This window comes from Paroedura picta, chromosome 13 (genome assembly GCF_049243985.1).
Source record: "Paroedura picta isolate Pp20150507F chromosome 13, Ppicta_v3.0, whole genome shotgun sequence".
Taxonomy (NCBI): domain Eukaryota; kingdom Metazoa; phylum Chordata; class Lepidosauria; order Squamata; family Gekkonidae; genus Paroedura; species Paroedura picta.
This window is the reverse complement of record NC_135381.1, coordinates 17,384,249-17,409,624: the sequence shown is the minus strand read 5'-3', so window position 1 is coordinate 17,409,624 and position 25,376 is coordinate 17,384,249. Positions and strand designations below refer to the sequence as shown.

Here is a 25,376-nt window from a genome sequence, read left to right as displayed (position 1 = left end):
ATCTTCTCTGACTGGCCAGGGTGTCTGTTCAAAGATTTCCTGGTTCCCAGTTGCAAGGCTTTTCTTAAAGTGACTGCACTCCAGAAGCCCTAACTTCTCTCAGCAAAGATTTGCCTCTTGGATTTATTCTCCCCTCCTCTGCTGTCTCCAATCCTCCCCCCCCCCTTCAAGAAAAGAGACTTCTGCTGCGCTTGGCTCCCCTACCCTCTCTGAGCTTCCCCAGTCAAGTGCAGAACACCCTCTGTTTCAATGGGGGGGGGGAGGATAGAGGATGACCCAAGTTCAAATCGAGCCTATGGAAATGATGGGTGGTAGCAACTTGTATTGGGGGAGTAGAAGGTTCCTGGAATTTGATTTCTACCTCACACTTTCCTTCCCTGCTGAAGAGCATATATATATTTCCCCTCAAATGGACTTTTAGCTGCTAAAGCATGAGGTTATTTTTAGTTACTTGCATTTATGTAGGGAATTCATTTTAGCTTGGAATTAAGCTACCCTGGGCCTTTAACAGAGGTGGACAAAATGTAGACAATGGGCCACTCACTGGCAACTGGCCAGTTTCCACTGGGCCATTGAGTACTTGTGAATTCATGATGGACCATTGTCTGATCCAATGAAGCACTACCTTAAGTGAAAACTTTACATATGACATCACAAATAACACAAATTACCATATTTACTTGGAAGGAAGGCAAGTCTGAATGCAAGAAGATTACCCCCCCCCAAGAAAACAAATTATGCACCAACAAAATATTTTTACTGGAAACAGCTGTAACACATGTGCAAATGTAAGATGATCCCCCCCATTTTATGGCATATTTTGAGGGGAAATAGTCTTACATTGAAGTAAGTACTGTAATTGTGCCTTAACTGTTAACAGAACATGTGCTTTTGCTTTGTGAATTTAAAACTGCAGCACCAGACTACAAGGATCTTAGGAAAAGAAAACAAACACAGACATAAAATGAACCACGCAGGACTGAAGGCAGCCCACTCCTGGCCTACACACTGTGTGTAATCTTTTGATGCACTTCAACAATGAGTGTTCTACATGATATTACACAAGGACGCAAATATGCACAGAATGGGGTTAACCTTCAGAGCATTCACCAAGCGCTCCCATTTTTAACACTAAAGACATACCCTCCAACAGTTCACAATTGACAATAAAGACATGTTTGCAACAGTTCTTTTCTCATACTCAGGATTATGCAGGGGAGGGTCTCAACTCCACCTTCTGAGGAACGCTGATTGATAGGCACGCAAGGAGGCAGCAGATCATTTGACCCTTTGGATGGACAGCTGGTGCCCATCTGGAGAGAGTTAAGAGGTTGTGAAACAAGACTTGTGTTTGGGAAGTCTGCATTGGAGGGGAGGTGGCAAGGGACCTGGAAAAGGAAAGGATTTTGAATTCGCTCCCACTAAGGTTGTCTATCTGGAACCATTTCTGCATGGAGGCAGACAATGCATGGTGCCTCCTTCCTGTAAATGCAGGAATGTAAACTGCACATTTGTCCGTTTCCTGACAGGAGATCTCTCCCTCCATCTTGTTGCGGCTTTTCCCTTCCTGACGAGATGGTGGAGAAACGAGAAATGTGCACAACCTGAAGGTTCCCCCGCCCCACTCTTCAGGTTGTCAATCAACACGAGCCATCTATCCCCTCTCGGCAATGGTTTTGGGGACTCAAAACTTCCCTCCCCCCCCCCGAGTCCTGAAATTAATTTTAAATACCGAACCTTCTGTGTTACTACAGGGACCTGCTACAATACTAAAACATTTTTCTTAATTTCTTTTCAGAATTTTTTTTATGATGGTCTCAATTTATGTTCAGGCAGATTTCTGATGGGCTCGAAACTTATGCTGGCCATGGCGATTGTACTCAAAGGATCACATGGTCACATTCTTTTTACCCACCAACGTTTTCCCCCTCTATGGAGCATGCAGTGGCTGCCATTTTAGATGACCAAAGCAATGTGTCCACGTAGCTATGGCCAATGAAGTAAACAAACATGTCTTGTGTGTTCACAATACAAAATAAAAATAGAGAACATGGATGCCATGCTAATGGGGAGAAGTCTGCTTCATGACATGCCCCTTCCCCGTTCATCAACTCCTACCAGAAAACAAAAACAAAAGATGTTTTAGATAGGGATGCTGGGTGCACAGTGCACTTTGAAGAGAACATGACAGTACATTGTATTTCCACTGATACATGGGCATGTTGGTTTGCATTCCTGTAACAACGCGGCCCACACCATTTTTGTACGCTGCAACAAGAAAGGGGAAGCGGATTCTACCACTTTCCCTCATCGCAGAGCAAAGGGGACAAAAACTTGCGCCAACCCCTGCACAGCTGCAGGTTACTGCTGGCATCATGAGAAAGCAGCATTAAAACCCACAAACAATGAGAGGCTGGGCAGGGGCAAATTCCTCGTGTGAAATTGGGTTGGGAAACTCCTGAAGATTTGGAGGTGGAGCTTGGAGAGGGAAGAGTTTGTGTGGGGAGAGATGTGATGCTACAGAATTCACCCTCCCCAAAGTTGCCGTTTTCTCCCAGGAACTAATCTCTCTTGTCTGGAGATCTACTGTAATTCTGGGAGAACTTCAGGCCCTATCTGGAAGTTGGCCTGTTGACAATTCTAGTCCCCTAGTCCCAGTTTATGGAAATGCAGCAAGGCAGTGCTGTTTAGGAGCATGTAAGGAACGCAAACCCACGTGCTCCTACAGTCCTGGGCCCATTCTGCACATGCTAGATAATGTACTTTCGAAGTAGATTTTCCTGTTCTGCACAGAAAAATCCAGCTGCAAAAGCACACTGAAAGTGCATTATCCAGTGTGTGTGGAATGGGCCCTAGAGAGATTCAAGCAATTTTCCATTCCACTCTGCATCCTCCCAGCTACACTTTTATTTCTTTTTGCTAAGTACAACTTGGCCATGCCAGACATGCCCATGGATGCACAAGAGATACAGCATGACAACACTGCAATAGCCCCTCTTTCCGAGACTCAAAAGCACACGCCCCACTGTCCAAACTGGCTTGTTTTTCTTCCTTGCCCACTCTCAGGGCCTGTGAAAGGTAAAACATCTTGCAGCCCTTTCCTTTCTCCAGACCTCTCTCCTTATGCAGTTCTTAAGAGTCTTTCTGGTAGTTCAGGCAGGGACTCCTGCCCCTTCCATCAATAATGACCCAAGCGTTTTAAGTTTCAACGAAGGAAGGAAAAGACTCCATTCCAGAAGGATCTCTTCCTGAGTAGCATCAGGAAACAACAGAGGCTTCTAAAGGTGAAGTCTCCACGCTAGCCAATGTGATCGGAACCCCAACATACCCCTTGCTGAACAGTTCTATTTTACTGGAGCCATTTAAGAGGTCCCCGTTGTTGCAGGAATGTGGGATATGTCCATTTGCTTCCCCATCCAACGTATTTCCATTCTGGTGCCATTCCAGGGCCACGCTTTTCTTCAAATCATTCTCAGTGCGGATGCTGTCTGCGTCCCCACTGGTGTAGAAGCTCCGAGCACGCGTGCTAATCCGTATGCTGGAATGCTCCGTATCTCCATCATGATTGGAAGTCCTCCGGCTGGCCGTGGCAGGCTTGAACCGCTCCTTCCTGCCCATGATGTGCTGCCTAATGATTTTACGGAAAGTGTGCCGGAACTCCCTGATCCTGTACGCATAGATTAGTGGGTTCACCACAGAGTTCGCGTGGGACAAGATGATGGCTAAGTACATCACATAGGGTGGAACACGCATGCAATGGGGACAGAAGAGGATGACACAGTTGATGATATGCAACGGAAGCCAGCAGAATGCAAACAAGCCAACGATGATAGCCAAAGACTTGGCTGCATGGACCTCCTTCTGCAGGATGGAGCGGGACCGCTCTCCATGAACCATGTTGTTCTCCATCTGTTTGAGCTGCCGCCGCGCTGCCATGAAGATTTTCAGGTAGATGCCAAACATGAGGAGGAGGGGGATGAGCACACAGGCAAAGAAGTTGTAGTAAACCATGTACTCCATGGTGACGACAGACTCAAACAAGCACGCCATCCTGTTATTGCTGCAGCTATTGACGAGTGAGCTATTCTGCCCTTTGGTTTCTGCAGAGCACTTGTGCCAGCCCAGCATGGGTGTCAGGCCAATAATGAAGGATAAGACCCAACAGATGGCCACGATGCCTTTTGCTCGAGAGCTGGTCACCAAAGCGTTGTACCTGGCAGGAGAACAAGGGACAGTCAGTGCATAAAATCTGGCTTACTTTCAGTTTCGAGGCAGGACAATCCTTACAGAGTACAAAAACAACGAATCAATCACACCGCTCACTACTGTCTCCCTCCTACACCTTTGAACTGTACTGTGGATCCTCTGTCAACAGGAAACTGGTCAAGGTGTCCCCTCCCCAAGCTCTAGTAATCCATCTGGCCATATCCCTTAAAAACTTGTATTTGTTTTTTGCCAGTATACCTGTTCCAGCATCTCTCCACCCCCCAAGAACTGTAGTTTTATGAGGGTGGTGAGAACTCTGTTAGAAATCGCTACTTAGGAGAACTTTAATTTCCTGGGATCCCCAGTGATGGGGAAATGGCTCTTAACCTAGATGAAATTTATAGCATAGATATGCCCTATGACTCTCTCAAAAGGATTTCCCAGCAAACAGATGACAATGCTTAACTTACATTAAGAAAAAAACACCCGTGGTACTTTAGTTCCTGTGCCAAAATGCATCAATGAAGAACCTATGCACTTTACACACTATGCACTTTACACTGAGAATTCCTCCTCACATCCCTGTCCCTGGTCCTTCCTCCTTCTAGGTCTGCCTCTGTAGTGGCTTGAGTGTCACAGTAAGATCTGGGCAACCCAGGTTCAAGTCCCCATTCTCCCAGGGAAACTACATAGTTGGGCAATCCTGGGCCAGCCACATATCTCAAACAAATCTACTTCACAGAGTTGTTCTGAGAGAGAATAAAACAGAAAATGTTCTTCATTAGGGAGAAAGTCAGGTTGTAAATTAAATAAGGAAAGGAACATAAGTTTTCTTACCACCAAAGCAACCTTTAACTTCTTCCCATAAACTTCACCTTTTGTGAACATTCTACAAACTCTTTCTACACGAAAGTTAGGGAATTTGAGAACATGGTGGTGTGAAACAGCTTGTTTAAGACTGTCCAGAGATCTTGGAGAACACATTTTGAGAGATTAAGGCCAACCCCACCAGTGGTAGGAGCTTTGTGGCCATTATCCTAAGGAGAGGTAGCAGAATTTCATAGGCATGCTCTGGGGTTACTGTAAACATTAGTATTTAATTGCTAAAAGCAATTAAAAAGCAATTCAACAAAGTTGTTAGGTTAACAGCCCCAAATAAAGACTCATGCAAGGACTCCAATCTGCAGTTTGTACCCAGGGACAAAGAGGATGGGACCTAAAACAAGGGCAAAGAACAGAAAGAAGGGATTCTTTCAGCAGCTTTCCATATAACAGTTTGGTGTCATGGCTGGCATGCCAGGTTCGATTCTGCACTCCCCACATGCAGCCAGTTGGGTGACCTTGGGCTCGCCATGGCACTGATAGAGCAGTTCTGACCGAGCAGTGATATCAGGGCTCTCTCAGCCTCACCTCCCTCACAGGGTGCCTGTTGTGGGGAGAGGAAAGGGAAGGCGACTGTAAGCCGCTTTGAGACTCCTTCGGGTAGAGAAAAGCGGCATATAAGAACCAGCTCTTCTTCCTCTTCTTCTTCATATGTCTTTAAATATGATCTGGGAACCAAACATCCTGCCATGGAGGCTGGATTATCCATTCCTTAGGTCCTACATGCTCAGCTGATGGGAATGAGTTATTAGGGGACCATCTGCTGCTGGCCCAAGCTCTCTCTCTACCATTTTCAAAGGAGATGACTGAAGGCTGAGCACTTTTCTGTCTAGGGCGCTGATTGGCTGCTGGCAGCACTGCCCCCTTCCATCCTCTGCAATTATTTCAAAGAGACCCGATGTCATCAATGCTTTCTTATGCAAAGCAAAGAATAACTTGGAAGTGGCTGTTGTGGGTTTTCCAGGCTGTGTGTCCGTGGTCTGGGAGTAGATGGCTGGCCATAACTGTGGCTGGCATCTTCAGAGGTAGGATATGGCCAGATGGGAATCTCTCTGTGCCAAAGTTTTCCATCTTGCCATGTCCTACTTCTGCAGAAGCCCGACACAGTTCCTGGCAAAACGCCAGGGACTAAAAATACCAGACCACAGACACACCGCCCAGAAAATCCACAACAGCCCAGAAAATCCACAACAACTCTGGCCATGAAAGCCTCTGAGAATTCATTCAACCTGGAAGTGCTTCCACTGGAACTTCTCACCTCTCCGGGCAACCTAACGATATTCTTTATATGTGACACCCTCCCATCCTGAATGGGCTGTGGAGCCTTGGACCAGATCGCTCTGTGATGAGATTACTCATCCCTTTCAGCCTCACAGCAACATGCACCGGCCACATGAACTGGAGTTGAGTAGCAGCCCCCTGTCCGGCCATCCCACCCCACTCTGCCCTTAGCAGAGCCTTGCGTGCAATCAGTCAGACTCCAAAGCTCCCTGCCTTCTCCCTTCTAAATTCATTTTGCAAACACTTAATAGAACAAAATGCAATGCTAAGCTTCTCTCTCCCAGGGAAAGTTAAGCCCCTGCAGGGGAGAGAAGCGACTGTAATCCCCAGTATCATTCACAGGGGGGGATTTTTTAAAGTTCTAACTATTATACAGCTTGTGCATCTTTCATTCACAACTACCCTGTGAGACAAGCTATTTTGCTCCAATATGCAAAGTTAGTTCTCCTATAAGGCAAACTGGAAGGTGACTCCCTGCATCCATTTCAGATAGGGAAAATAATGAAGACTTAACCTCCCCACCACCAGCACATTCCCAGCTGGAGTTATTTTCTCACATGTCTTATTTGTAGAGGAGGGGGAAATGCTAGGAGATTTGTGACATTGTGAGTATCATGTCTATAACCGTTTACGCACTGGAGGTTTCATGCCGGGTTGCAGGCTGGAGTTTTAGTCGTGGCAGGTTGTCCCACCTCTTCCTGCACTCACATGGGGGAGTACTTGGCCTGGTGCATCTCATCCACCCCCGATCTGTGCTCCTGACAGGGGGGCGGGGCAATGAAGTTGCCAGTGCATAAACGGTCCATCTGAGGCTTTCAAGAGTCCCAGAGAAACTTAGGAGGAAAATATAATAGGTACTCTGCGGTAGCATGGATAAGGTAAAAGGAGGGGGGAAAAAGATATTGTGAAATGTCAGCTTAATATTGATAGTTCTGTAAATGTAATACGTAGTGTCTTTCTCTTCTCTACATCCTGTAATATGCAGAATCATTTCTTTTCTGAGTAAATAAAAACTTTTTGCTACAAAAAAAGGAAAAGAGTCCCAGAGAGAAGAACTTGCTCAAGACCGCCATGTGGCACTGCTGGGGTTTGAATTCTGGTAATGGGTCGTATTGAAGCCCTTGGTGCCAAAGATCCGATGTGAGTCAGAAAGAAGAAGCCAGCAATGGCAATACCCACTCAGTGGTCCCTGAGCCTAGCTCCGGAATTCCTCTTTTGGAAGCCCTTTCCAGATGTTACAATGACTTTAGGAAACCTCAATAGTTTAGCTGCTGGCCGATCCACACTGTGGGTAGTTCTGTGCCTTACCATCATGTCTGCTCAAATTTTACCTGGGCCGTTTCTCCTATGCCTGGTCAATTTCACAGAGACTGCTACTTTAAGCAGCTGAAACTTAAGAAAGCGCCACTCCTTTTGCAGCATCAGTTTATGAACAATTATTTACAGTTGATCGCTATGCTCCTCCTCCTGGAAAGGATTTTCCAGCCTTTCTATCCCCAACCTCTGCTTTGGTTCAGTGCACTGGAAGCCCTGCTTGAGTTTTTAAACCATGTCTTTAAAAGACTCGGTCATCAAGGGGCAGGAGGGGGAGGAGACAGAAATTGCCGGGAGACACGTACAAACTTTAATAAAAGACTAAGAACTGGCCTGTTTTTTGCCCAGCTGTTGTCCCACGGTTGGAGAGAGAGCTCCCCAGGGTACTCCCCCCTCCTTGCCCCCAGGCGCCCTGCTGCTCTCTGAGGAGATATTTTCAAGCAGGCTGGGAGAACTGAGAAAAAACCATCAAAGCCAAGCCCTTTCATTGATCCTCTCAGCAAACAGAGTTTCTGGGCTGTCTTTCCAAGATGATGCACAGAACAAAAAAAAAGAAGGATCAATTAAAAACAAGTTGTTAGGCCAGCATGGTGTCATGGTTAAGAGCGGTGACTTCTAATCTGGTGACCCAGGGTTGATTTCCCGTTCCTCCACGTGCAGCCAGCTGGGTGGAATTGGGCTCCTCACAGCTCTGATAGTGCTGTTCTGACTGAGCAGTCCTGTCAGAGCTCTCTCAACCCCACTTACCTCACAGGGTTTTTGTTGTGGGGGAGAGGAAGGGAAGGCAACTGTAAGCCACTTTGAGACTCCTTCAGGCTGTAAAAAAGACTCTTATTTTTCTTAAACGCAAATTAAATACACAGGAGCAACTGCATTTCCTCAAAAGATGGAAAGACTTAGAGGTGATATCAATTTTATTCATTTATATGCGTCGGGGCCCACTTTGGCAGATAAGAGCAATCCTATGCAGTTGCTCCAGTCTAATTCCATGGAAACCACTGTGAGGTTTGTGTAACTCTGCATAGAGTAGTTTAGTAGTGTAGGTGGAAAAACAAAACAAAATAAAAAAAATGAAAAGTTCCTCTGCAAAGTGAGACCCAGGCCATGCAAATGCAAAAAACAGCAGCTGGTGGAATACAAACAAAGACAAGATCCGGTTGAAGTGTTTCTGAACATTGCAAAACTCGTTAGTAAAGCTGACTGACACCTTGGAACTGGGTTTTAATAGGTTTGGGGAGTGGCTTGTTCATTAAAAGGAAGTTCCTGTCCTTCTTTACTCTTGTTTCAAATAAGGCTGCTGTAGACTGACTTATGACTGGTCTATCTACACCAAAATACATTCCCCAGAGGACATTACGGTCAAGTAACACCAACCAACTATGAATCCCTGGCCCCACCAAAAAGACATTTGGCTTCAACCAGAGCCCTGGCTCCTGCCTGGATGAGCTTCCCCAAAACATTAGTGCCCTGACAGAACTTTCCTAGGCCTGCAAGAAGAAGCTCTTCCATGGGGCCAATGGTTAAGGCCAATCAGAACCATATATTAAAACTGTAAAATCTATAGGTTGGCTGAATACAGAAGCAGTCATTCTTCAAAAACAGCTCTCTTTATTAGAAGTAACAGCTCTCAACTCCAAGAATACCAAACAAGGAATAAGGGAACTCACTACAACTTATACACACTTTCAGATGGCCTGTCAAGAGCCCTGATTGGCCCTTAATGGAGCCCACTGATTGGTCCATGTCTCAATCCCTGTTTTGCATATTGGCAGCATTAGCACTACAGTACCCACATACATTACAAAAAAATAGTGACAGTCTGACTCTTTGGAGATCCTTGGTCCTAGCCTCCTCCCCTCACACACACACACACACACACACACACACACACACACACACACACACACAAACATACACCCCCTCCCTCCCACTCCCTGGCCTCTCCCCATTCCTTCTTGCCTCCCTGACCTCTTCCCTGGTCCCTCTCCCCTCCCTCTCTCTCAGACACACCCCCAGACCCCCTCCTCACTCCCACCTCATACTAGGCCTTCTTCCTCTCATTCCCCCCTTCTCCCCTTCACTGACCCCTCCTGACTTGGTTTCCCTGTTACCCAGGACCAAACACACTGGCAGCAGGCAATAATCACTTAACTTCTTACTTAATTTTAAATTGTTTTCTGTATCGTTTTATCGTTGTGATGATGTTAGGCCCTTTCTGATGTCCACCTCCCCGAGATGGCTAGCCTGAGAGGGGCGGCATATAAATCAAATAATGATAAATAATAAATAAATCTTGTCTACTGGGATGGGCAGCAGCTCTCCAGGTTGTGCCCAGCCCTGCTACCCACTTCCTTCGACAAGAGATGCCCGGGGCCCAGTCTGGGACCTCACAGATGCAAAGCAGGTGGGGCTCTCCCTCTGTTGTGGGTCCCCCGCATTTCTCTTCAGCAAGTGTAGAAAGGCAGCCTGTAACAAGCAGTGCAGAAGGAGGCACCCAACATTCTACAGTCCTAATCAAACGTGACATATCCCACGTGTACACTTACAGGGATTCTTAAATGTCCTGCTGGTCAGGCCATGAATGTGTACCCATTGTCCATAAAGAGTAGCAAGGGTGAAGAATTGATGTTACCAAGTACACCCCCCCCACCATCCCTCTGGCATCTTCCTCCTGTCCCCCACAGAGAAGTTATGATGGAAGAATTTCACTGTCTTTCTTGCCTTCCTCCCCTTTCCTCTTCCTCCCAGCCCTGTCTGATGAAGCCTTGCATGGCACCAGTATCTGGGCTGCTCACAGGATGGATGGAAGAGAGCGAGGAGAAGTGGCAGAGATCAGCAGCAGTGGGTCTAAGCAGGCAGATATCCCCTGTGCTTGGCTGGGCCCTACAGCTCTGCACCCTGCAAGTCTACTCGGATGTTACCATCATGGTTGCACCCATTTTGGCTTCACCCATTTGGTACTCTGAAGCTTATCCTTTGGGGACGCATGGAGAGCCTACCTACTGTGGGCTTACCTGAGAGGCATCCGGATGGCTATAATCCGATCCATGGCGATGGCCAGGAGGCTGAAGATGGAGCTCTGCGTCAGAACCAGGACGAAGCAGGCGATGAAGAGGCAGCCATAGAAGGACGCGCAGAAGCCAGTGCTGATGGTGATGGCAAAGGGAATGGCCAGCAAACCCACTGCTATGTCAGCCACCGCCAAGGATACCACAAAGTAGTTTGTGACGTTCTGAAGGTTACTGTTCAAGCAGACGGCCCAGCAGACCAGGACGTTGCCCAAGATGGCCAGCACTGCAATGACCAATTCCAAGACAATGTAGACCACGTCGTAGATAAAGTTTTCATTCCCATGGTCTAGCATGGTGAAGTTGGTGCAGCAAGCCCAGCGTCCATATCTGCAGTGCGGTGGGTGTTAGGTACACACCTCAAGCCATTCAAGGTCCAAAAGGGGTTCTTTGCTCTCCTCTTGATTTTGGCAGGTTCAGATCCCTGTTACAGACAAACCATTAGGTATGGTAACATTTCAGGACATGCAGGTGCTGGAGAAGGGAGTCCAGGAGTCAGACAATACAGGTCTTCGAGCAAGCAAACAAAACACACATACTGTCTGCAGGCAGTTCCATGCCAGTGTGAAAATCAAATTACTGTTGATGGTTGACAGCTCCTTTCTTTTGCTTCCTGTCTTTGTTGCAACACTTTCCAGGACTACTCACTCTTCTGCTTTTATATGCTGCAAGGCAGGGGACTTTCTTACAGAGATCCTTATTTCTCCAGTTGTTTGTCCCTTTCAAAAAAGAGAGAGATGAGGAAGGGACCACAGGAAGAAAATGTTAGGTAAAGTTGTTGCGGTACAGCAGAAGATATGAAAAGACACAGCACTTCCCAGCATGAAAGGACACAGACAGATATCAGCTGATATCTTGTGCCCTTTAGAGTCAGCTAAGTATCCTATACATAGGGGGTGTCCAAACTATGGCTCTCCAGATGTCCCTGGACTAGATGAGCCCCTGCCAGTGTTGGCAAGGGCTCATGGGAATTGTAGTCCAGGGACATATGGAGAACCACAGTTTGGACACACCTGTTATACATCAAGCAACCAAAGAAGCTTCAACATTCCTTCCCTTTTTTAACATCCAACCTGACAAAGAGTTACAGAGAATTCAAAATCGGGTGCAATACAGCGTGTTAATTTGGTTGGTCTCAATAAAAGGTACTTTGTGGTTTTGTGCTTGGTTTTTTGTAATCACAATTAAACTCAGGAGAAAGTAGAGAGCCCAATGTGCTCTAGGCTAGAAAAAGAAAATGGTGAAGATTTACAAAATTATTCTAATCAACATTACTATTTCACACAATTTATTCTGATTTTGCCTTGCCTGTAAAGTGGCAAATGGGGTAATGGAGATCTTATTCTGTCTATTGTCAGTATATTTTTGTGCCCATAGGGGCTAGGAACTTGGATCTTTTAAAAAGTGCAAAGGTGAGATTGTCATCAGAGAGCTGATTTATGCCTCCAAGAGCCTCACATGGGCTTTCTGCAGTGCTGTTCTTTGCTACAATTCAGGGCACGATTCATTACTCCAGAAGTTATTTCAACTAGATACACAGGAGGAAATGGGACATGGGGAGGGGGGCAGTCTTAGAGACAAAGATCAAAATCCTTTGTAATTCTATCCCTCTGCAGTGGGTGAAGAGGCTGAATACATGACAGTCATCTGGTTGGGTTGCCAGCTCTGGGTTGGGAAATACCTTAGGGTGGAGGCCGAGGAGGGTGGGTTTTTTTTGGCAGAGAGGAACTTCAGCCATTTTCTCCAGGTGAACTCAACTCTTTCACCTGGAGATCAGTCATAATAGTGGGAGATCTCCACTCACTATCTGGAGGTCAGCAGCCCTATCAACTGGTGAGCCTAACTAAGATCATCCCGTATTACTTTATCATTTACAATTGTCTCCCTTCTCTTTCTATACACAGGAAGTGAAGTCCTAGCAGGTACCTTTTCTTGCTTTGAGAGGGTTTGGCTCCCGTTTTAGATCCCGCCAGCTGGGATTCTTGCCTTTGCCAAGAGTCCAGCTGCCTCAGGATAAACAATGATAAAGAGCAAAGACCATGAAAATAAAAGGAAACCACATTAGCTTGTGATTCACTTCTGATCTCGGGGAAATAATCTAATATTGGAGATTTCATTGGCTTAGAGGCTGACTGAGCTTCCCTCTTGGAGATGAGAGACTACTGGTGACTGTTCTCTGTGGGGACCGCCAGGACATAGTCCGTTCTCTCTTACTGTGTTATCGTATTTGGATGGAACTCATCACGGAATTAACCCTTCATCCACTCAGCTCACAGTTCTCAATGTTGCTAGTAACTGCCAATATAAAACACTCACAAATAGATGTAGAAATATTTACATGTGGAGAAACTCCTTGTTATTTCATAAGGAGGGAAAATTGATCCTTGGGTACATTCAACAACAGTTGTCTGTCTGTCTGTCTGTCAGAAGAAGAAGAAGAAGAAGAGTTGGTTCTTATATGTCGCTTTTCTATACCCGAAGGAGTCTCAAAGTAGCTTACAGTCGCCTTCCCTTTCCTCTCCCCACAACAGGCACCCTGTGAGGGAGGGGAGGCTGAATATAATAGATATAAAAAGGGTACAGAAAAGAAAAACGGGATGTACAAAATGACTCATATAATTGTTTGCTTCACATGACACAGTTTATGAAGCAAACAAGGATCTTCCCCAACATCCTCTGCCTCTACAGAATCTTTTCTGCAATAAGTAAATTATTATTTTCAGATTTACTATATACAAACATCTTTTGCCTTGAGCTCTGGGCCTACCATAGTGATGCAAGTCAAACTCAATGGGTGGAAAATACATTGCACTCCATGTGCTCATGCCCAGCTTACAGAGCCACAATGGAGCACTGGATACCAACCCTCCCACAACACGACAGAATCATCTGCCAGGATACCCAAGCTTCAGGGCATACACAATACACACGACAGGTGGAGACAGAGAAAAGGGGTGAAAACTTTCCTGCCCTTCCCTTTCTGCTGGTGAAAATGGAATGGGAATTTCCCCCACTGACAGTGCCAAACAGTGAGCATTTTTAAATATTTCTCCCGATGTACTGTGCATCCTTGATGTTTGGGGTGTATTGTGTAGCTTGGCTTTCCAATGACAAAGCACACATCACTACAACATTCTAGTTTTGTCCCGTGCGTAGTTAGAACACCACAGATGGCAACCCTGGGTACTTTGCACAAACAACCTGGCTTGATAATGAACATTGGCAAGATATCTTGCTAATGCCTATCTGCTCAGAAACATTCTTCAGGCTTCGAAAAACCCCAGCAGTGGCATGATCATGCAAAATATGGAAGAAGAAGAAGAAGAAGAGTTGGTTCTTATATGCTGCTTTTCTCTACCCGAAGGAGGCTCAAAGCGGCTGACAATCATCTTCCCTTTCCTCTCCCCACAACAGACACCCTGTAAGGTGGGTGAGGCTGAGAGAGCCCTGATATCACTGCTCGGTCAGAACAGCTTTATCAGTGCCATGGCGAGCCCAAGGTCACCCAGCTGGCTGCATGTGGGGGAGCGCAGAATCGAACCCGGCATGCCAGATTAGAAGTCCATACTCCTAACCACTACACCAAACATGCACATCCAAGGCCCCTCCCCATCCAACCCCTCCAGGCCCATCATTGGCCATGGGGGGGGGGGGAGGTCAACACGACCATATATGGTCATATCACCCAAGAAACGTTAAACAAATTTTAAAAATATATTAAAAATTAATCAACTCCCATTCATTAGGGAAATCCTTCCAGGATTGTCAAGACCCCCCCAGTGTTTCATGAAACCCTGGTTGAGAAAGCCTGCTATAAGGGATGGGTGACTACTGGCCCACTATCTCCGCTGATGGGCAAATCTCCAGGTGTGAGCAATACAAAGGAAGGGAGAGAGGGATGAAGCTTGACAACCACGGAGTGGCACCACCCTAGTAATAGCTCACTATCACTCACTGAACGCCTTAACCTAGATACTCTCCATTGTAGATGCTGAGCATTACTCATTACCTACAGGGGAAGCAAGGTCATCCATTGCTTATTTTATTATCACAGATCACCCACTGGTGGCAGAGTGCAAAACCTCTAGTCTACCCAATCTTCATCCAACACAACACTGATTCATGTCCATTCCTGCATCTCTTTTGGCTCCTTCTAGGCAGCCCCTGCAATAGATGCAAAGTCAAGATTGTCCTCCCATTCCCAATGCAAAAAAGACCAAAAATGTTTCCAAAGTAATACCAGTGATGACATCCAGAAACAACTCTTGAGGATTACCAACATGCATCTAGCCAACTGCCACACCTCTCCAAATGGTTTTCTGATTAATGATCTTTTCATAGGGATGCAATGATAGCAGAACCTCTATACCTGTTCTTCAGCATAATTTTTGTAATATGTAGCCAGATGAAGGGTTCTGATGAGCTTGAGAACTTTCCCAATGTTTTCTGCCATTTTGGTTGGACCTAATAAATGGTAATGCATGGATTTGGTTTCTTGTAGCCCACAAGCCCTACTAGAACAAGAAGGTGGGTTGCCTTGCTTATTTGATTTGTTCTCAGAAATCCATTCTTGATATTGTTCAATAAAGATTTTTGACTGCTTCATCGCTCTCTTTCCATGGTACCTGCTTTGGGAGCTGTCCCAATCCTTGCTTGTTTCCCATAATTTCAGGACCCTTTCATATGGGCCTCTCCCAGCTGGGGGGACCAGTGAGGTTCTCCACTCTTGGCTACTTTAGCTTCAGCAATGGAGGGACTGGATCCTCCAGATTCACAACTTCCCAAATCACTGAAGATGTTATAACTACAACTGGGATATGCAACACAGGGGAGGTTAGAGGGGAGAAGAAAACAAGGGTTGCCAGGACAGATGGACAGTGTCAGACAGAACTAATCAGCCTTTTGTACCTAGAGGAGATGTGTTACTCAGCAAAATTAATGTGCAGAGACAACTAAGCAACCTGCCACACCAAGAAGCAAAGAGCACTTTAACACTGCCAACACCCACTGAACATGAAGCAGAATGCAATGATGCCTCTATGTCAGCCATATACAGAAGGAGCCAATCTACATATAGCAACAACACTTCTGTAACACACATCCACTACAACAGGGGTAGTCAACCTGTGGTCCTCCAGATGTCCATGGACTACAATTCCCAGCAAACACTGGCAGGGACTCATGGGAATTGTAGTCCATGAACATCTGGAGGACCACAGGTTGACTACCCCTGCACTACAAGACATGGAAGGCATGGATGCAACACTGTGGCCTTAACTGTAATTTTTGGTAGGGCTGGGAAATTCCTGGAGAGTGAGGGGGAGGGGCAGGCAGAGGGAGGGGTCTGGGGAGAGGAGGGAGCTCAGAGGGGAATAATCCTATAGAATCCACCTTCCAAAGCAGCCGTTTCCTCCAGGGGGAACTGATCCTGGAGATCAGTTGTAATTCCGGGAGATCTCCAGGCTGCACCTTGAAGTTGGCAACCCTAGTGTCATACCAGAGTCCCAGGGCAAGAGGATGGTTCAAAAAATATCCAGTTTAGTCATCGTCCCAATGCAAAATTTAAAAAAAGACCTAAACAAGTTGATGGGAAGTTTGCATTGCCTTCTCTTGCTATAGGGAAGAAAACACGTTTTTACTCAATCACATAAAACGCCTGTCAAGAAGCCACAAGGTTTTCATGATGTGCACGAGGAATACACACTTTAGATATTATCATTTGGGGAAGGACACAGTGCTGAGCGGCAATGCGTGACTGTTAGGACTGTGACATTTGCACACCAACACTTCTCACGCTGTTATCATAAAAGACCAGAAAAACAGTGGGAATTGACACTACTTTTCAAGCTCTGCTAATTGCACGCATCCCTCCTTATTACCCTCGGCTATGTTCTTGCCTTATTCTCATTATTAAATAAATTTCCTTTGCTCCTCCCAAACCCATCACTGCTCCCCTGCCCATTTATCATCCCTGAGAACAGGATGTTCCATTACGGCTCTTGGTCCCTGACAACAAACTTGTCTTCTCAAAACTCAATAAAGCAGCTGCGGTCGGGAGCATATAACTCTCCTGGAGGGGGCCTGACTAGGCCATCATCAGCACATATTCCTTGCCCACAGTGGTGGAAACAGGGGCTCCCTGGGGCCCCTTCTGTTTGGGAAAATGGCACCAGGGTAGGCTTTAAGCCCCCTTGGTGCCCTGCCAAGTTTCCACACGTGGAACTCTCATGCCTGGTTAGCAGGACCAGAGAGGAAAAGGGGTGGAGAAATCTGATGATAATGTAACACACCATGGATCACCAATCTTGCCACATATAGTCAAAGGCATTGAAGTATGCCAGTTTAGTCCTTGCATGAGCTGGCTACCTTCAGTACCAGGAGCCATTGGCATCAAAAGAGGACTCTTATGGTTTAGAATGCTCATGGTAGCACCTTGCCTTCCAACCAACCCAAGGAATAGTCCATCTAAAATGCAAATGCCTCTTCACACGAGTTGTGGGTTCTCCTCAATTCCTGTGTGTGCAGTTACCTGATTAAGGTCAGGATCACCATACAGGTGGAGAAAGGGCTTTGTGACGTTTTCCCACTTTGAAAAATGTGGCTGCCAGATCCCAGGTAGGATCTGATGTTCTCCAGGAATTAGTCCAGGTGACAGAGATCAGTTCCACTGGAGGAAATGCCTGCTTGGAGCATGGAGTCCTGTCACTATGCCACACTCAGGTCCCTCTCTATTTTACAAACCGCTCCTTCCCCAGGCTCCATGCCCAACACCTCTATGTATTTCCAAACCCAGAATTGGCTGCCTTAATTAACAGTCCTAGGGGAGCCTGCTGGAGAAATCCGCATATTCACAAGTAAACAGGTGGGTTTCTCTAAATTCCAGCATACTGTGTGAGTGTGTGCTAGGCAAAACCTTGATCTTCAAACTCACCAACCAAACGTGTGGTCCATTTCCCCACAGCGGCATATAAGAGCCAACTCTATAAGAACCAACTCTAAAATTAATTTTAAATATTTTGTAAAATTTGTTAAACATGTATCAGATGATATGACCATATATGGTCATGTTGACCCCCTCCCAAATGCTCAGTGACAGGCCAAGAAAAGGGAGGGGCCCAAGGTGGGCATAAACATAGCCATATTCTGCACAAGCGTACCACTTCTGGTGTTTCTCAAAGCCTGAAGAATGTTTCGGGTGGTTTCTCAATGGTAAATAAGTTGACCGAGGCTGGTCTGACCGTTACACTAACACAGGGAACTGAGGTGGGGTGGTAGCTGCAGAGAGTTTGTTGCAAGAAACGGAAATAAATAACAACAACAACAGCCCCGCCCCCAGTAATAAATAAAAGCAGATATAAATCTTCTGGTTTCCTATCTTATTGGCTGCCTCTCTCTAATTTGTTTTAGATATTTGTCTGTTTCCAGTAATAAGAGGAAATTAAATATTAACAAGAGATTATTTCCCTTGCAGCTGCTCCTTCACGAAGGAAAGGAGGTGACCGAAAGAACCAAAGAGCCCCGTGGCCACATCCAGAATCTGTAGCCGCTTCTTGCGTTTCTTTTGTGCCTGGAGCGTGCACGATAAACAAGACTTTCACTGCAAGGCCACTGGCCAGTGGGAAGTTCTCCTGCAGAAGCCTTGCTGAAAAGGAGCAGAAGTTTCATGGGAGCACTTGAGCTGCTTCTACACATCCCTACGACTTGCAAAGAAAAAAATCCCAGACTGCTGTATTGTTCCCTAGATGGGCAGCTCCATTCTAAGGTGCATGATTTCTGTTTCCAACATCAGAGAGCAAATCTGGCTTCGAGGATGGCTCTTCAGGACCCTTGGAGGCCCCCAACTTTCATAACAGCTTTTGTGACTGTCAGGAGTCTGGGTATGACCCTGGATGCCTCCCTTTCTTTGGAGGCCCAGGCCAAGGGATGGTGCAGAGGTATACCATGGATTCAGAGGTCCTGCCTCCGCACAGGCAGCAAAACACTCCCCCAAGCTGTAGCACCTCAGCCGGCAGACAGGCAATTACAACTCTTGTGAATTCTAGGGGACAACCTCTCCCCTCCAAAAAAAAAAAGGAAAAAAAAGCTGCTCGTGTTATGCAGCAAGATCCTTCAGCATCTCTGGAAGACCCACATCCTGCTGGCTAGTGCACCTGTGCACCCTTCCCTGACCGCTAGTTCTGCAGCCATTCTTTTCCCGAAGTGCTAGGATGGGTGCAGTATCTGATTCCCAGGATAAGCCCCAAGCCAACTTCTCACAGACGGCCAGCCAGAGAGAGGATATTTGCAGTCCGGTCTCCTGACTCTGGTCTGGTCTGAAGGGCTGATGCCCCATAGCCATTTCCGATTCCTTTGAGAGTTGTAATTGATGCATTTTGTCTGGCCAAGAGGATTCGCAGTTGCCAGTTTTGGCAAGAACTCCTAGTCAAATTAACACAGCAGAACCAGAATTAAACCTTGTTTGACACCTCCCAAACAGCCAGAGAGGTGACTGGCTGCAAAGAACAATAATCTGGCTTTGGTTCATGGCCTCGTAAACAGTTCAGGATTGGCTCTCGACACATTTTGTCTTCTGCCCTGGTCTAGCAAAGAAATGTGAAAGGCAGATGCAATCAGAGTGTAAACCCCCTTTGCAAGAGAAGCGCACTCATTTAGGACTGCCATGGTGTTCTCCTGCTCTCACCCTTTTAAATGACTGATACATCCCATCTGGCATTCAGAATTTGAATAAGGGCTGGTTTTTCTGTATTGTCCTAGCATTTCACAGTCTGATACCAGCCTGACACACCCTCCCCCGAAGTCAGCTAAACATCCAATAGGATGCAGAAAAAGAGGCCTTTAAACTTCATGGCCTGAAATATGTCCCTTCCCGAAGAAGAAAGCATTTGAGAGAACCTGAATGCTTGCCCACTGTTTTTTTTGTTTTGTTATTTTGACAGATCCTAATAAAAGTGACTTTTATCAAAAATGTCTACGTATGTACTATTTTCCCTGCCTTCACCTGCATGTTCTAAAGCAGGGGTAGTCAACCTGTGGTCCTCCAGATGTCCATGGACTACAATTCCCATGAGCCCCTGCCAGCAAACACTGGCAGGGGCTCATGGGAAATGTAGTCCATGGACATCTGGAGGACCACAGGTTGACTACCCCTGGTCTAAAGTACCCCAAACTTATCAGATTTTGGAAGCTATGCAGCATCAGCACTACTCAACACTTGTATGGGTGACCACCAAGGAAATCCAGCTGTCTCTCGAGTATCTCTGTCCACCAGAGAGGAGGAAACAACTTCTGCTTGTGAATGCAGAAAGATATGAATGCCCATCTGGATGCAAGGAAGTCCCTGATAAACTCTATCACGAGGTTGCAGCAAACTCAGAGGGAGCGAGGGGCTGACCAGCCTAGCTATATCCCCACTGCAGAGAGGCAGAAGAGCCAAGAGGCACTTCTCTGGGGGTAAAGATCAACTGCTGACTGGTTGATTTTAAGAACTCCTGTCTTAAAGATGTTAAAATACCAACAACTTGGAGATACGACCCAAGTGGAGCTAAGGCTGGGGGGCTCCCTCCACCCTCCTCCTGGTTTCAGATATTCTGTTGTGACTCTGCTTTATGCTCTAGGGCAGGCAAACGCTGGCAGGGGCTCATGGGAATTGTAGTCCATGGACATCTGGAGGTCCACAGGTTGACTACCCCTGCGAGAGCCGAACATAAAACATGTGCATTCTGACAAGTGCACCAACTCACGAGGGAGCAGATGGCCCCAGACTCTACTCCATAGAGCTGTTGAGATTCCCATCAGAAGCATCTCATACCACCAGGTGCCTTTGCCCAGGGCTTCTCTCAGAGGCAAACCGGTCCGTTAAATCCACAAGAGTCTCTGTTTCAGAAATACCAACACTGCTTGGGTAGGCGGCTGGGGTTCTACACTCCTCAAGGACTATCATTTCTAAAAATCTCAAATGAGTCTCATTCCTCACACCCCTGGGGACTAAATGGGCACCTCATGAGACAATGGAAAGGAATTCTCCACCACCCCCCACTCCAGACAGCAGCGATTTAGTTCTTATGTAAAATGAATGATCCTGATTTCTAAGTTTTAGATGCAAAGCTATGGGACTAAAAGACAAACTTCTGAAAGTGCAGAAGAAAGAAAAAGCTATTTATGCTACATCCCAGTGTGCATTTACTAGGGGGGAAGTCCCAGGAACATCAGAAGGATTTTATCCTGCATAAACACACTTAAAAGAATTCTTCATGCCTTTCCAGTGCTGCTGTCATTTGGGTTGCAATTTGCAGCCACTGTTGGAGGCTGACAATTTTTATCCATGTGCTTTTTCTGTTGCTTCTCCAACTTGTATTTATCCTCAAAGGGATAAATGAGAATTGCTTTTGCAAAACTCACAACCTCTGCCTTGTTATTTCTCCCCAGTTAAAATCATTTCTAAATAAGTGTCTCTGGGACACAGCATTACACTCTGATCAGACGACAGAGAAAGAGGAGAGGGCAGCATCCAGTCGCTTAAACAGTGAACAGGCCAGAAAGACATGGGGAGTCCTAAAAATTGGCGGTGTGGGGCATGAAACATGGGGGGAGATGAAGAGCAGCCTTCCCCCAATGGCCACAGAGGTTTTGTGCATTGAGAATCAAGCTGTCAGACATCTGATCTATTTGCCACATTTAAATGGGCTCTTTAAACAAATTATCCAAAAAAGACCGTTAAGTGCATCGATCTTTTAATGGAGAGGGCCCTAATCCAATTCTGTACACTCATCCCTGTTTCCTGGTCTACCTGTCTATAGCTGGCAGGCACCTTCCAGATAAAGTGGCTGAACTGCCACAATGGCTCTTCAGCGATGATTCTGGTTTCAGATGGGTGAAGAGGCAGCTTGTGCAGAAACACAGCTTTTTTCCTGAAATCATTCTAGTGAAGACAGTTAATTGACATTTTCCTGGCTATCCAAGAAGGAACTAGTGCCTACAAAGTGCCTGGGCAGAAAACTCTGGAATTCTCCTGCTTTTCTTTGGCACGCACAAAGTCCAATGAGGATCTCAGGAGCCAACATGGTGTAGTAGCTAAGAGCAGCAGTATCTAATCTGGACAGCCAGGTTTGATTCCCCATTCCTCCTCCTCGACTTGCAGCCAACTGGATGGCCTTGGGCCTGTCCTTTCAGATCTCTCTCGGCCCCACCTGCCTTGCAGGGTATTGTTGAGGATGGGGAGGAGACCGTAAGCCACTCAGGGACTCCTTCGGGTAGTGAAAAGTGGGGTATTCTTTCTGGCATGCCATGGATGCTCATACAGTGGCCCAAAGTCCACCTAGCCAAATGGCTCTGTGGCATGCTTCCATCTCCTCACTTTGGTGCTCCTGGGCTCAAGCCAGGACCGCAGTGAAACTTGAAATCAAAGTTAGGGAAAGAAGCTTCCACTGAAATCCCGCTAGCCACGGCAAATCCACAGAAGAGGGCAGAGAGGCGAGAGAAGGTGCCAAGCAAACTCTCATCTCTGCTTGAGAAAAGCTTGTCTGAGAGTATTCCCCTCTCATTCGGCTGAACACCAAGCCCAGCTACATCCTCAGTGATGCCCCAAAGTACCAAATCCATACTTTCTCTTTCTACAACAAAGACTTTAGCTATGGCTTTAATTTTGCCTCCTCAGCCTCCCATACCATTTCTGTAGTCCACTTTGGTCTGGTGTATCTGATGTCAGGCTCAAACCACAGCCAATCCCCCCCCACACCTGTCAAGTTGCAGCTGGCTTTTGGAGAACCTGTAAGGCAAGGGTAGTCAACCTGTGGTCCGCCAGATGTTCATGGACTACAATTCCCATGAGCCCCTGCCAGCATTTGCTGGCAGGGGCTCATGGGAATTGTAGTCCATGAACATCTGGAGGACCACAGGTTGACTATCCCTGCTGTAAGGTATTCAAGGCAAGGAATGTTCAAACGTGGCTTGCCATTGCCTGCCTCTACGTAGCACCCGTGGTATTCTTTGTGAGTCTCCCATCCAGCCGACCTTGCTTAGCTACCAAGATCTGATGAGGTGGGGCTAGCCTGGACAATCAAGGTCAGAGTTCCACAGCAGATAGGTTAGTCTTTAGAGCACCCGAAGTCTCTTGTTTCTGATCTGGAAAAATATTTTGCTATCCATGTTCTACAGATCACAGGGCTCCTAGTACCAAAACGGAACTCTTTATACCCCCTTTGTTCTTACAACCTGTTTCCTGGATGGTCATTTCACACCCATCATCTCACCAAGAAGCTTATTGGTATGACCTGATTCCCAAGGAGTTCGCAGCCTGAGTCATCCAGTGGATCCTGTCCAAGATCAACCTTCCCTAGGCATCCCACCTTGGTTACGCCAACAGTTTCTCCAATCTGTTAAACCTGCAGGCTGTTAACTAATGCCAGGAAAGCTAAAAAACTGATAGAGACAACACATTTATGTACTGCTTTTAAAATTCCATTGATAGCCTGCCTTTCATCAGCAGCTGCTCTTTGCTACTATTATGTAGTACATGTTTAGCCTACCCTTCTTTCAAGGAGCTTTGGGTGGTGTTCTCCCTGCCTCTGTTTTATCCTCGCAACAACCCTGGGATGTAGGCTGGGTGGAGAGAGAGAAAGAGAGAGGCCATTTAGCCAGCTTCCATGGCAGGGTGAAGATCTGAATGTGACCCTTCCTAACCTAGATTCAAATGAGTAGCCGTGTTGGTCTGAAGTAGCACAATAAAACCAGAGTCCAGTAGCACCTTTAAGACCCACAAAGATTTATTCAAAGCGTGAGCTTTCGAGTGCAAGCACCCATCGTCAGACTATGGTCTGAGGAAGAGTGCTTGCACTCGAAAGCTCACGCCTTGAATAAATCTTTGTGGGTCTTAAAGGTGCTACTAGACTCTGGTTTTATTGTACCTTCCTAGTCTGACACTCTTAACTACTGCAGCACATTGTCTCCTGCCAAGCACCGCGGAGAGGAAGTTCTGCCTTTGTTATCGAAGGGCAGAGAGTCAGCACAGCCCCCTTTCAAAGCAATCTGTTGGAAACTGGAAGGATGATGATGATCAATGAGAACAGGCAGCCACTGGGAGTCAGGGGAGACACAATTTCCTAGAAGCCGGAAAAACTGAATCACTCCCTTCCAGGGACAAATTAAGGACTTGGGGAGACTTCAGCCTGACAAACCAAGCAAAGCACACACTTGCCCCGACTCTTCCAGGGACGTCCAGAGTAGAGGAAGCCTTGGGAGCCAGGTCTTCCGAGTCAGCCAGTATGGGTATTGATCGGGCTGCAAGGCCACCAAGCATCTGCTGATTTTATTCCAGAGGCTTTTAATGTCCGACATTCTTTCCCGTGCATCTTAATAAACAATGCCTTAGAACCTGTATCGCAGGGTCAGTCATATTGTGTGAAAATCAGGCCTTATCTCTTGTCAGGGGCACACAAGATGCGAGGGCTGCTGCACTCCGAGGATCTGAAACCCTCTGATCTGGTTCCCACCCCCCTCTTTGAAGTATTCTGCAAACTCTTTCTTTGGTTTCCCTCACAATAGAAAATATGGAAGGCCTCCTAATTCTATCTCCTATTCTATCCCCCCTCCCCCCTTTGGTCACTGTGACTTTAGCCTCTCCCCTTTTCTGGTCACCAGCTGACTTGGAGACTGGAAGCTCCTGAGGGCAGAGACCTGATTCTTTTCCTTCTTGGCTGTGGCCCTTGAGAGCATCTTCTCAGCTACCCTTGACTCCCTCTGTCCACGGAGCAGACGAGAGACCCTTGACGCCCTTGCAACACCGAGGTGTCTATGGCCCTTCCAGACAGGCCAGATCAAGGCTCAACATCCCCCCAACGGGTGAAGCATGGGCCAGCTGCTCTTTCCGCGCCGGGCCAATCTCCCGGGGGTGCGGAGAAGAAATCGGGGTGCGGGGAGGGCCAGACCCCCCCCTCCCGAGCAGCCTGGAAGAAGGGAAGAAGACGTGTCCGAAGGGACAGGTTTCCCTCGGAAAGGGAGGGGGCAGAAACGCCTTGCAGACACCCCCCCCCCGCCTCCCCCCAAAGGTGCCTCGTGGCGCCTCCTCGACGGATGGGGGCTCCCGGCCACCTTCTCTGCTCCGCAAGGCGAGCGCTCCCTGCTCCGCGACGGGGAAAGGGAGCCCGGGACAGCGCGCGGTGCCCATCCCCACCCAGCCGGGACTTCTGTTCGCGCCGCTCTCCCCACCGCGCCTGCCTCCCACTCCGCTCCACTCCACTCCGCGCCCCGCCGGCTGCTCTCGGGGTCGTGCAGCGCCGGCCACTCCGCGCGCCTCCCAGCCGAGCCCCGCGCAACTCACTCACTCACTCAACTCCGTCGCTCGCTGGCGCTCAGGCTTTGCTCCTCCGGCTCGGGCGGCCACTGGCTCCGCGCTCCTCCCCGCTGCGCCGCTCCAGCCCGGACCAGCCGCCCGAGCCTTGCCCAAGCGCGGCAGGCAGGCAGGCGCGCCCCCTGGCGACCGCGCAGCACCGCCTCCGGGCCCGGGGTCGCGCGAAGGCGCCCTTTCCCAGCCTCGTTCCCACTGACGCCGCGGAGCCCCGGAGCCGCTTCCCAAGGAGCGCCTGGAGCCCTCGGCCGGGACCGCGTCGCGCTGGGAACAGAGTGCTCGGG

The 25,376-nt window shown here is 47.5% G+C and overlaps 1 protein-coding gene across 5 annotated transcripts; it reads right to left on the bottom strand.

Annotated features, from left to right (window-relative positions):
- Nucleotides 1-735: 735 nt before the first annotated feature.
- Nucleotides 736-25,376, bottom strand: ADORA2A (adenosine A2a receptor). 5 transcript variants are annotated; one of them, XM_077308141.1, is made up of 4 exons: nucleotides 25,074-25,376; nucleotides 13,068-13,171; nucleotides 10,698-11,470; nucleotides 736-4,213 (listed from the first exon to the last, which is right to left on the bottom strand). In XM_077308141.1, the coding sequence occupies exons 3-4, from the start codon at nucleotides 11,045-11,047 to the stop codon at nucleotides 3,259-3,261; spliced, it is 1,305 nt and encodes a 434-aa protein (XP_077164256.1). In that variant the 5' UTR covers nucleotides 11,048-11,470; nucleotides 13,068-13,171; nucleotides 25,074-25,376; the 3' UTR covers nucleotides 736-3,258. The 5 variants fall into 5 exon arrangements, with proteins under 5 accessions (XP_077164256.1, XP_077164257.1, XP_077164255.1 ...); XM_077308142.1 differs by having other exon boundaries at nucleotides 13,090-13,171; XM_077308140.1 differs by lacking the exon at nucleotides 13,068-13,171 and having other exon boundaries at nucleotides 25,070-25,376.

What these genes read in the sequence shown, in the direction of transcription:
- ADORA2A (XM_077308140.1), bottom strand. Translation starts at nt 11,047, where the DNA reads ATGCTAGACCATGGGAATGAAAACTTTATCTACGACGTGGTCTACATT. An exon ending in GCCATCCGGATGCCTCTCAG is followed by an intron (nt 4,214 to 10,697) that starts GTAAGCCCACAG and finishes TTCTCCTGCCAG; the next exon opens with GTACAACGCTTTGGTGACCA.